Source organism: Macaca thibetana, chromosome 15 (genome assembly GCF_024542745.1).
Source record: "Macaca thibetana thibetana isolate TM-01 chromosome 15, ASM2454274v1, whole genome shotgun sequence".
NCBI classification, from domain to species: Eukaryota; Metazoa; Chordata; class Mammalia; order Primates; family Cercopithecidae; genus Macaca; species Macaca thibetana.
The window spans coordinates 56,822,090-56,834,933 of NC_065592.1; the positions used below are offsets into that span (position 1 = coordinate 56,822,090).

The following is a 12,844-nucleotide window of genomic DNA, read 5'->3' on the forward strand; positions in this document are numbered from 1 at the left end:
TACTCCTGCAATCTCGGCCCCAGCCGGCGCCTCTAGGGCTGGTTTTATTTTGCTCTTCTCACCGTGCAGCCCGCCCCCGACACCGTCCCGGGCACTGGGAGGAGCGCGGCGCACGTGCAGGCGGCGTCCCGCGCCTCATGAGCAGCGCTGAGTAGGCTACGCGTGTTGACCGGCAGTTGCAAACTATTGGCCAGTTAACGTCCCGCTCGCTCCTCCACCCAACTCCACCCCGTTCTTCTCGCCCCTTCCGCCTTCGTTTTTCGATTATTAGGATCTTCTTCCTTAAGTGTTTGGATAAATTCGCCGTCCGTAATCCGTTCAGTTGGAAATTACCCGATGGTTTTCGTACTTTTTTGAACGCTGACTGCAGAAAATGGCATAGGGAGGTGGGGGAAGAGGGAGGAAAGTGTGTGTGCGCGCGCGAGTGACAGGGGACAGAGACAAGAGATGAGGGGGAGAGAGAAGAGAGAGAGAGAGAGAGACTCCGAGACCTGAGGGGAGGGCAGGGGGCTTCCCTCTCCTGGAGGACGGACAGAATGATACATGCTGTCGTTAACAGTGTTGACCCACCCAGACCCCACCCTTCGGTTGCATCCATCATACAGTCATTACAAAGAGGTAGCGCTGTCACACCGCTTGCCCTGCTCCTGGGGCTCTCGGCTGGCTTAATGAGGTGCACCCAGCCGAGGCTATTGTGCAGCTCGAAAGAGGCAGGAACGAGACGGCAACGATCCTAGCAGCTGCTCGCAGCAGCAGCCAACCCCAGACCTCAAGTGGATGAATGCCTCTGGAAGTGTTTTCTTGGAGGAACCCATCAGGCAGTGGAAGACTGTGGCAGGGCTAGTGAACTTAGATGGGGATTTCCTCTCCTGCAGTTGAGCTGGCTGGAGGCAAGTGCAGTCACTCGGGTAATCGCGGGGATGCTGGGGGCGGGGGTGGTGGTGGTGGTGGTGGTTTTAAGCCAGTCCACGGTCAAAAGGCGGCTTGGATCAATTTCCCCTCCAACCACTCAACTGGCCCCTTTACCTTTTGTTTTGTTAGTTTGGCTTTTCCCACCCCCACCCCCTCCCCGGTGTGTTCTGAACCGTGCTTCTTGCTCTGGGGTTTGATTGTGCCTTTAAATGTAATTCTGATTGGTGAATGTTCTCTCCTTTTTGTTGTGATTACTAGAGATACTTTAGTCCTGCCTTCCCAGTTCTGCGCCCAGCACAAGCAGTTTTGAAAATTTAAGTGCAAAAAGCATGACAAAGCAATATGAGGTTGCCGTGGTAAGTGAACTTTTAAACCGAAAATTACCATTTCTTCTCGTCTGCTCGGTCTGTGGGTGGTTTGAAGGGGAATCCTCACACACAAAGGGTTGGGGGCTGGGAGGAGGGGGTGGTTAAACAACAACAAAAAGAAACCCGTAGAAACCAGTAGTGCTAATTTTGTTTTTCTCTCTACTATGGTCAGTGGACAAGTTCTATATTTATATGTTTGATACTCTTGGGATGGTCATAGGTAAAGTGGGTGAGAGTTGGCAGTCAGCAGGGGAGAGGTGCAGGGAAGGAAGGCGAAGGGAACTAGGTTATTGTCTGGTTTCAAAAGAACTTTGTAGCTCTGACTTCCTGAACTCGGCACATCAGCTGGGTCATTCCTGATCAAAATCCTGAAGAAGAAAAGAAACAATGGGGTCATCCTCAGCCACTACAACTATCTCTGTGTACTCTCCTGCAGTTAGACCATTCTTCCTCACACTTCCTCAGGTAGCAACATTTGAAGTCATTATTCTTAGACAAATTTTAAATACTACATGATGATGAAATAATACATTTGCAAAGTTGTGGTCTTAAAAGATTTGAGACTAGAGAAAGGAATTGCTTATTAACCCTTCTTCCCACTGCCCTTTCCTCTCCTCTCCTCCCTCTTCCCATTCATCCCACTTTTTAAAGTGTACAGATTCATTTAAGAGTCCTTCTTCAGCATCCGTTCCTAATCCCTTTTGTCTTTAATAGGAGGTATATTCCAGGGATGGACTTCCGTGTTTTGCCCCTTTATCTCATTCATTTTCCAAGAATAGGTATCCAACACAGTATTTGTGACAATGTAAACAATTCCAAGTTTGGTAAAAGACAACCTTTGCTCTGGAGAATTCTACATTGTTTGGCCTATTCTGCACTTTTAAAAAAGGATTAATAGTGTTTAGTAGTCTTAAAAACTTTCAGTTGCCTTTTAACTTATCCAGGGCTGTTGCCATGGAGAGAACTGGGATGCCCTATATTGGAATGGACCTGACCATTCTCTGATGAGGCAAGGCCATCTAAGTTTTCTCATTTGAAGGATGGGATGGAAACAGAAATAGCCACTGAAAGGAATTGTTTTGTTGAGTCCATTCTTAATTATCTTTTTTATGTGTATAGATATAATTGCATGTGCCTGCATTTCTCAAGCCCTATTCTGAAATACTTTTAAATTGTAAACTTCCCATGATCATAGAAAACACAGAAAATAACTTAAAAATGATTGTATTGCAATACAGCTTAATGTATTTTAGTGGGCATATATTTTAATAACTTATTTTAACAACTGACTTATTTTTTGCCTATTCTACATGAAGTTACTGTAGTTCAACAGTAACTACCACAGGAAAGTGATACCTTATGCAGTCAGCTTCCAAAGTCATCACTATTGATTTTAGTCTAGCTGTTGGCAATAACCATCCTTAAAACAGTTTTTGAGAGCTAAAACACCAAAATGGTTAAACTACTAATTTGTTGGTACAAGAGGAATCAATTCAGTAAAATTTGTGAAAAAAGAAGAGTTTATAGTATTTTATATCTTTGTATTAGCAAGAATTTCAGCTGAGAAATTTGCTTTTTCTACCCACTAATATCCTTAGACCACAGGCAGTCAGCTAGCAATGTTCTTAACTATATAATTAATTTTACATCATATTACTCAACTATCACAGGATTTAATTTTATAATTCTTAACTATACTAACACTAACTGGGGTTTTAAAATAAACATCTTGAACTATATATATACAATGCTAAACAAAGAATTCATTATCTACTACTGATGTATAGATATTTATAAGTAAATATATGTCCTGTATATATGTAAAATTAAATTACTTTGACATGTGGAAAAAAACAATTTTATTCAGAGTTATTTTAATCATAATCTCAAACAAGCCATCAGATTTACTTCCTTTTTACCTAAACACTGAAAATACTGTTTTAGTTTAAGTAATTCATTAAAAATTATTATTTAAAATAAGCTTGGTAATTGAAAATTATCTTCTAAATAATTAATAGTGCATGTAGTTTAACTGCCTTTAAAATATTTAGACTTTTTAATGCTATATATTTAATGCTATATATTCCTCATACTTTCCTCACCATAATTCTGTGCCAATTTTAGGTTTGCTAAATATTCTTAACATGGAAATTTAAAATGTAAAAGTACAATTACCAATTTTTTTCTACAAAATATGAACATTTTTATCTTCAGTATAATTGCTTTTATACCAAAATTATAAACGTTCTATTTATGTTATTGGCACATTGGAAATACAGTGCTCATGTTCTGATATTTTTCTTGAAACTCAGTTTATTAGAATAAGTTTAACAAATAGCAGAAAGCTATAATGTTCATAAGCACAAAATTCTTAAGTGTTTTCAACTAAGCAATACTCTCATAGAAAGTCATTGCTTCCAATAACAGTGACTTACTTTAAGTGAAAAAGTATTCATGCATAAAGGAGAAAAGTGAGATGTACGAAGTGGCGGTGAATGGCAGCCAGGTTATCTAATGGTACATTGCAGGTTTTGCCTTTGTACCATATCCAGGGGATGCAATGTACCTGCAAGCATAAAAGCAAAAAAGAATGGCTGAAGTGACATTATAATTTTAAAAATGCAAAAATAATCATTTATTGTTTCTAATTGGTATTAAATGTAGTGTGTATCCTATGTCAAATATACAATCTAAAATCTCAAAGAAGTTGACTTTTAATAGTTAACATGTGTTGTCTACCTGCTATGACTCTTAATAGTTAACATGTGTTGTCTACCTGCTATGACTCAGTCATGAATTTAATCATATATGTAAGTGCCTTATATGCAATATCTCAGCTAATCTTCAGAACACTTTAGGTGGTAGCTTTTATTTCACTTAGAAACTGAGTACCTAAAGTAAGACAGCTCATGAACCATAAAGTGAGGATGTGAATCAAAAATCTATCTAACTCAAAAGTTGGATCCAAAGTCAAACAAAATGACAATCAAATAATAGAAAGATAAGATTTTAAAAGGCCTTCCACATAAAGCTCACATAATTGCCACAAATTCTGAGGGTAGGAATTGCCTGTCAATCTTGGCACTTTTGCAATACAACATTTTTGAAGAAAAAAGTTTCTCTGAAATATTTTTAACTGTACCCAAATTGGGTTTGGATAAATTAGCCTGGTTTGTCTGGTTATTTCTCTTTTGGGACATTAATTATGGAGAATTTATTATATTCTCGATTCTATTCCAAAAACAAAAGGAGAGAAAGATTAACCCAGTTATAGTGACAAAAGTATTTTAAAATAAATAGCAAAAATACCTACTAAATAAAAGGAAGACCTAACTGTACCCAATTTTCCTTAAAAAGGAACTTAAATAAGCAGAGTGATTTTAAAAATTTTAATGACTAAAATGGGATTTAATTTTTCATTTTCAAGACTTTTAAAATTTTGATTACACTTACATTTGGTAATGTAATAAAATCTTATGATTTTTATAGGTAGCAAATCATTTGATATTTTTACGATAATATGTATTTTCTAAGCTAGAGTTTACTTTAATATACTTAATCAATTAACTTCTAATCACAGTGATTAAGGGGGATTTTTTAAACTGCCCTCATTTCGTGAACTAAAGAAACATGTAAGTGATACAGAAAATAAAAAGTTTTAAGTAGGGCCCTACTATATGATTCCTTTTTAAACATTAAAGATGATAGACTCTCTAGTAAATACAGAGAAAACATCCTTTGCCATCAAAATGCTCTAAGTTTGACCTTTTTTATTTATAAAATCTTTGGACCTGAGAGATTGGGACATAAATATTGCCTATTCTTGGGTTTGTTTATTAGCTTAGATGTGGAGTAGAGCTTGTAAGATTTTATCAAGGTAATTCATTCAAGCCTCTTTAAGTAACAATGAAATATGTTTAAGGACATCATTGACATTCAACAGAAACCTGCTCAATATTTCACTTTTCACCTGAGAAGAAATGAAAGCACTCAGAATAACTCTATCTGCACTATATGCAATAAATGGGCTCCTGAGTTGTTTTGTGTAAATCTTTCTTTAAAAATTGCCTTTTTAAAAAAAAAAGCAGAGTGCTCACGTTAAAAGAGTATTTGAATTAATGATCTTGTTACGTGAATGACTTAAAAAAATTGATACATCCATTTTATAAGTTTCAATTTTTTATAAAGTGAAACCATCCAAATTAATCATGTTTAAACCTCATTACTGTGAGAGTACTAGTAGATTTTTTTTAAGTCAGATAATTTTGGAATTTTAAGAACAAGGTTATAAAGGGGAGAATTATGAGGTTTGAGCATTTCAACCCCACAGTATTCTAGCATTCAACCACTCTGTTTCACTTTGATCTTGGAAAAACCCCTGAATTTTTACCCCTCTCAAAACTAATTTTAGTTACTGGTCTAATTTTAAATAAAATTCAGGCCACGTTTTTTTAATAGCTAATAAAGTGTTCATATAATTTTCTGTTTCATCCCTTGATGTGGAAATTTATATTACATGATTATGTACTAAAATCATACAACCATCTATACAATTTTTCTTTCCATTCAAATTCATTAGTGCACAAATCTGTCTATATAAATGATGAATATATGTAACTATACATATAAAAGTTATGGTTATAGCAATATGAAGCTAAAAGGGGAAGTTATTGTTCAGCTTTAAATTTATGATATAATTAATTCCTCAAAACATAATTTTATCTAATGATAAGAATATTAACTATTACTAACTACAAATCCAGGAGTATTTTAGGATAGGTCTTCTGGAGTCTATTTTCTTCTACCTCTCCATTATTGCTTTGTCATAACTGTACAAAATGATAATTTCACTTGGAAAACTGGTAGGAAAAATGTGAATTATGTTAAAAGTAAGAAAAAAAGAAAGGATCTTAAGGAAGTTCCTGCATAGGTCCTGGAATCCTTGAAGCTATGCACCACAATTATCCCTGTAAATCCTTTTGAATATAAAATCATCACATTTTGTGTTCAAAGTAAAGTTATATGTTGTAGATTTTCAAAGCCTCTCAGAGCATTACAGAAAGGGCAGAGTAACACAAGCTAGATACCGCCTCACTTGACAGACATTGACAAAGCCTGAGAAGGCAGTGTTAATGCTTTTAATTTTTTAAAAATAGAGATTATAAAGTTAATGAAACCTGAGGTCATTACTATTAAGAACTAAGAACTCAGCTTTTCAAGTGTTTTCAGTAAAAATAATTAACTATGGGATAGGTAGTTTAAAGAGCTGATTAACATTATAAATATTTAACAAAATCTAAAATACTACCATGATCCTTTGTTAAAGATAATTAGAGCTAAGATTGCTACAAAAATCTAGACGTTTGAATTTCTAATTTCTCAGTGCTTAATTTATCATTAAATCTTACACTGTTGTAGAGATGATATTTAATATATAAATTTGATTCCTACCATGAATACCACATTTTGATGTCTTAGAATGCAGTGAATGATACACTTCACTCAGCAGACATTATTACATGCTTACTGGGTTAGGCACAGTGCTAGAACCTGATAATACTTGGCTGGAGAAGATGGCTGTGCTGTCAAGTAATGCATACTCTGTGTAAGAGATAGAGATGTCAACAGATGGTTATAACGTAGTGAGATAATTGGTATCAGAGATATGTAAAAAGTGTTTTTAGGAGCACAGAAGAAGCTATCGCTAACATGCCTGTGGTTGGCTTTAGTGTGGTGTTCAGGAAGGCTTCTCAGTGGCGGTGGAATTTTGCTTACTGACTTTTTTTTTTCCATTTTAAAGAAATGTAACAGTGGCTCTTCAAATAATATATAGAAAGATGAAGTATATATTTTTCTTGTCTTTACATATTGATATGTACTTATAATGAGAGAGAACAAGTTTTCTGTGTAGGATGCTGAGTTGTTCAAGATTCATTAGTGTAATTTCTCAGATACACTGCCTTTGACAAATGTGCACAGCCGGGAAAGCCTTTAATATATTGATTATGTTAGTGTTTTGTTGCTAGTAGCATAATGGATAAAGCAAAGGCCCCATTTTCATTCTTCTATGCTCTACCAAAAAAAAAAAAAAAAAAAGTATCTTGTAAACTGTGAAAGGCACACAAAAGCAGATATAATTAAATAATGTAAATGATGAGGGAGGTTGCCTGTGATCTGGGCTACAGTTAGAAAGGGGGGTGTAAGAAAGAGATTGTTTGAGAGGAAATGATATGAAAATATTTTAAAATAGGAAACAGAGTTCTGTTTTATAACAATAGATTATCAACTTAAGCAATTTCACTTTCCTTTGTATTACTTTCACATCTGCAGTGGAGGAGAAGGGAAGTACTATTAATCTGAAATTTTCCTTATTTATAAGTAAGTTATACCAGTGATCAGAACAAAATTTGTTTCTTAAACTCCTAAACACGTGTAGTTTTACTGTAAAAAACCTTCACTTCAGAGTGATTAGTACTTTGTGTGAATATCATTATGCATTTTGCTCTCTGATATCTTGACAATACAGTTTAGCTTATTCCCTCTGGGATTCTCTCCTGGCAACAGTTTTTTATTTCCCTGTGTTCATTTTTAGGAAAATCCTCTCAACATTGTTATAGGTATTATTTTATAGGAAGGAAGTATGTAAAATACTCTTGAACTCATTTTACTTGTGAGTTTGAATAGCATTCAGATTAGAATGATTTCCCCAGAATTTTGTAGGCTTGCCCAATCCAGCTGTATATTTTATATGCTAATGTAAATTCTATTTTTGTTCCCCTTGGGGGTTTAAGTGATTATAATTGTTGCTCTTCAAAAGCCAAACAGATGATGATTGCTGCTTCAGGAGTATACCAAAAGAAACTGGCTTTCATTAAACCTGCTCATCCACTTCCTAATTATCTCCATTTTATCTAGCTAAGAAGCAGGAAAAAATGGCAAGTACAGTTCATTGAAGCCAGTTCGGTTATTTAAACATCGCTTTATTGAACTAGCAGGAGGTGTTAAAGTAGGGGGAATGTTTTCATTCTAACACTGATATGTAGCCAGTGGCCCAACTCAAGAGTTAGTTGAGCATCAAATGCCAGAGGCCATAGAGAATGAGAAGGGAGAGATTTTGAGTTATTCTGAGAGGAGTCCTCTAGTGGATGCAATAAATAGTGCTGCAGTGACAGCTATTCTGAAATATTCTTTTTGTTTTTCTTTCTATAAAATTAAAATGGAGTTAGCTATTTAGTATCCACTAAGAAGCACCCAGAAATGCACTCTGAGTGAAAAGGAAATTTCCTATATATGTGAAAAAAAGAGATATATATTGATAAATTCTAAAAGGACAGCAAATTCCTGAGACTGGCCAATATCAAAGGTGCCTCAGGTAACATAAGCCTTGAGATCTGGCCATGAGTCAGAAAGTAGATTCTCATGGAGGCTGGTTTTCCTCAACAGGGAGCCCGTCTCTACCATTTGGGGGACAGTGGCTCTGAGATCTGTTCTCCAGTCTTCTAGGATGGCCTTGGAGTTGAGTTGCACTGGAACTTGTTTCTGATCCCTTTACTGGCTGTCCTCCTGATGGCACAGAGAGGGTCCTTGAACTCTCACTCAGGGGAACAGAAAAATGTCAGAGTCAACAGCTGTTCAGCTTCCAGCTGTGACAATGCAATTCTCTGCTGGTTAAACGAAAAACTCTGAAGGGGCTCTTTCCTCTCTGAAATTTCAAAGAGCCACGTTTTTGAAACTAATTGTCTCAGGCAAGACTTAGATAAAACCTTATATTCATAAACAAAAAAGGAAATGGAAGGTTCTGCATTTTCTATAGATTTTCTTTTTCGTGTTCCATGATATTTCAGCAAGTGTCAGGCAATTTCACTTTTTGAAGTTTTAACATAGAGTTCTTATCTGATGAGTTGATTTTGAAATTTTCAAGAATCATATTGAAAAAGAAAAAGTTTACTTAAGTTTAAAAAAGGAAATATGTTCCTGACAGGCATTTGTATAATTTACTAGAAAGTTATATACATTAAAAATTATTTTCCTCTAATTTCTTATGCCAATAAAAAATTTTTCCAGTGTTCTTAGATTTACTTTTCTTTTAGCTTTACAATAACCCTACAAAGTAAAACAAGTAAACACAATCATTCGCTTTATATGTAGAAACACAGTGATTCACAAAAAGTTTAAAAACTAGAATCTGAGCATACCAACTCCCTCATCGACATCTTGACCAGCATCTCCTTGATCTACCAACAGCTTGCCAATACATGATGTTGAATTATATTTAGATTGCAGAGTCATTTCTAAACCCCGAGGGTAGGGAGTCCCCAGAGAATAAGTATTGTCCCAATGAGCCCTAAGGTAATCTATGCAGTTTGCATTCTTAAATCCACAGAGAGGATATAACAATAGTCTTGTTCTCTAGAAACTCTAAATTAAAACTCTGTCTGGTGGTGTAGCAGCATTGGAATTTCTCTGAATTCCAGTGTAGAGATATGCCAGGGTATAAATCACTCTGGTTTCCTACCAAGAAGGCCTATAAATGCCGTAAGTCTGAGAATGTACCAGCTACACCCAGACTTGCCCTAGGAACAAATGGTGGAAACTATCTGATTTGTTTCCTCACCTCCTTATCATCTTCTCTTGATACTTTTAGGATCTGACTGTCCTTTGTTCCCCTAGGCTTACACTGCCACCTTTACTGACATTGCTAATACCCAAGATCTACTAGGACATATCTCTTTCCCTTCCAAGGTAACAGGTTGTTCATCTAATAAATTAGTCTCCACTGAGGGGAAGATATTAAGGAGAGTCCTGATTTCTGTTAATATTTAAAATTGGCTCTTAAGGAAAATGTGCGTGTTTCTGTTAAACAATCATGGTGAGTAACTTGTGGGGTGGTCATGTCAGTCCAACATGTATATTTTTCTGGTAGTTTTTTTTTTCTTAACAGCATGGCACCACCTGATCTCTATCATTGAGGAGAGTGCTTACTTGAAGTAGCACAGTTAGAAATGAACTAACTCAAAAGGAAAATATAACTGAAAAAACTGATTAAGTAATTTTGGCTTATCTGCCTATGTTTATTAAATAGAAGTAACAAACATAACAAACACTAGAATATATCTATGCCAGTGGAATGACTACAATTTCCCAGGGTTATCTCACAGGTTCTTTCATTTTACTAACAGGAAGTTGTAGAAAATAACACTTATTCTGTGACCTCATAGCAATATGAATGTAAATAAAATCTTTTAAAGATATCCTAGTTAAATCTTTTTCAGTATAAAACAAAGTATAAAATCGGCATTTTTTCCAGTTAATCTGCTCAGCAGAGATAACAGAACCAAAATAGTTCAAGCCACTGTTTAACCCCATGTAAATTGCACAACTGAAAAACCTGTACTGATTTTTGCTCTAAATCAGTTGTTCATCAGAATCAACTGTGGAGCTTTTCATACACATATATGCTTAGATTACACCTCAGAATTACAGTGAAATCTCTTGAGGTAGAGGGGAAGCATCTGAACTTGAAAAGAAAAAACCTTACAGGTAGGTTGAGGCGTTGTTGCACAGCCATGTGTGAGAATCAGTGGGTTTTCCTTTATCCAGTTCTGTCATCTAATGAAGATTCACTCTGTGCCAGGTACTTGACAAATACTTTAGTCACTTAATGCTCACAACAGCCCTAAAAGGTAGGTTATTTTTAATACCCATTTTAAGAATGAGAAAGCTGAGGCTTAGAGAGGTTGGGCAACTTGCCCAAAGTCATATACCAAGGACACAGGAGAGGGAGAACCAGAATTCAGGTCTGCGTGAATACTTTTAACCGAGACAACCGTGAACTTGAAAGGCCTTTTTAATATACAGATTCAAAATGTATGGCCGTATTTTATAGCTGTAATTTCCAACCTAGAAGCTTCAATTTTGCTGCTTTGATTACCCTAAGAATATCTGGAGCGTACAGGGATTGTTTCATTTTATGGCCTTAAAAGAGAGCCACTATATTCATGTGAAAGAAGACATGGTCTAATAGGTAAAAGATACTTTAAAATTATAGGTAAAATGTTTTGCTTTCTTTATATAAAGGTCATAGATGACTTTCTATCTCAGTTCTTAATTCAGAAACTCAAGGAGCTGCTGTAAACTACCTATTAATTTCATTGTAAAAATTATTCAGATATGAGGCAGAAGAGCATGATTTTCCTTTCAGGTCAATTTCTTATAAAAAATAATAATTGTGTAAAATCATTGCTGATAAATGCAGTTTCCAGTGTGGACTGCGCAATTTTAGGATTTGTTCTTTTTGATTTGGGACTGACACCAATATTTAGAATAGTGATGACTCATGTCTAGGACTGAAATTTGTTTTTCATGGGTTTATATAGTTTTCCTCTTGAATTGCACCAAAAATGGTTTTTTAATTGGCTTTAACTCATGCCCAATAAATTGGACGAAAATTGATTGCCGCAGTCATGTTTGGTTTAAAATTATTCAAGACTGCACCATGAGTCAAATGAGTGCCTGAGTGAGGGCAGCGACACTTTATGTCCTCTGTATATGACAAATAAGTTTTTTTTCAAAACGGTCGTCATTCATATCTTACAATTAATATATGTCTGTGGTTTATAAAACTTAAAAGATAACAGAACACATTAAAATACATCATATTAAAAAATAAGTTTATTTTTGTATTTTTTCTTAGTACCTTCTTTTCTAGTTCTACCAATGTCATAAATCTAATAACAGTATTCCTTTTAAGATAAATAATACCTGTTAGATAGCTGTTGTTAAATTCTTGGTCATGGTATTAGAATATTTCTAAATAGCAAAACGAAATAAGTAAGAATGTTCAGAAACTGTGCCATCAGTCACAGTTGAGATATTGAGCCAGTTTTCCATTCTCTGAAGATTGATTTTAAAGACAAAAATTAAACAATATGAAAATTGAATTAACTCAGGTGACTGTTTAGGACATTGAAATAGCAATTCACTAATGGTACCTGTCTGGAAGCCAGTTTTTGTTCAATCTCATTATAATTATTTACTGTATTATGGTTTTCACTTACTTATATGCCATAGAAATATAAGCAAATCACTTTAAGGGTTTTGCTGGCTGGGAATGAAGGTTCGTTTTATGAGATTCTTGAGCAATTTGAGAAAAGATTTAATAGGGAAAAAGAAATGATTAATTCATTGAAAAGAAGAACATTCCTTGGCCATAATACAGATAGTAAGTGAAAGAAATAATTTATTTTATGGTATATAATTAATATTAGGCAATTTTAATTGGACAGGATAGTTATACCTGATATTGTTGTCTAAGAAAATGGTAGAGCAATTTCTGAGATTTTTGTCATATCTATTTTTCATGTGTATTAAATCTCAATGTGTTTTTATAAGTGAATGTTACTGTGTTTATAAACTGTAAAGCTCACAGGGTGTTACTCTGACCTCTCTCTTTATCTAAGTTGTCTTTTAAGAGGTCACTGGTCCTTACCATCCAGCATCTAGCGCCTGCTCCCACCTGGTGGCTGTAGGCCCTCAAGCTTGAGCTGTAGAGTTTTTTCTTTCTG

General features: G+C 35.2%; 1 protein-coding gene across 2 annotated transcripts in view; it reads left to right on the top strand.

Moving 5' to 3' along the window:
- Positions 1-238: 238 nt before the first annotated feature.
- ELAVL2 (ELAV like RNA binding protein 2) overlaps positions 239-12,844 on the top strand; it is a 161,579-nt gene continuing 148,973 nt past the window's right edge. The window contains exons 1-2 of one of the 2 annotated variants that reach the window (XM_050759571.1): positions 239-890; positions 1,171-1,268. In XM_050759571.1, coding sequence (XP_050615528.1) covers positions 1,242-1,268 — 27 coding nt within the window. In that variant the 5' untranslated portion in view covers positions 239-890; positions 1,171-1,241. Of the gene's footprint in view, positions 891-1,093; positions 1,269-12,844 lie in introns of those variants that run through there. The other variant, XM_050759563.1, reaches the window with a different exon arrangement.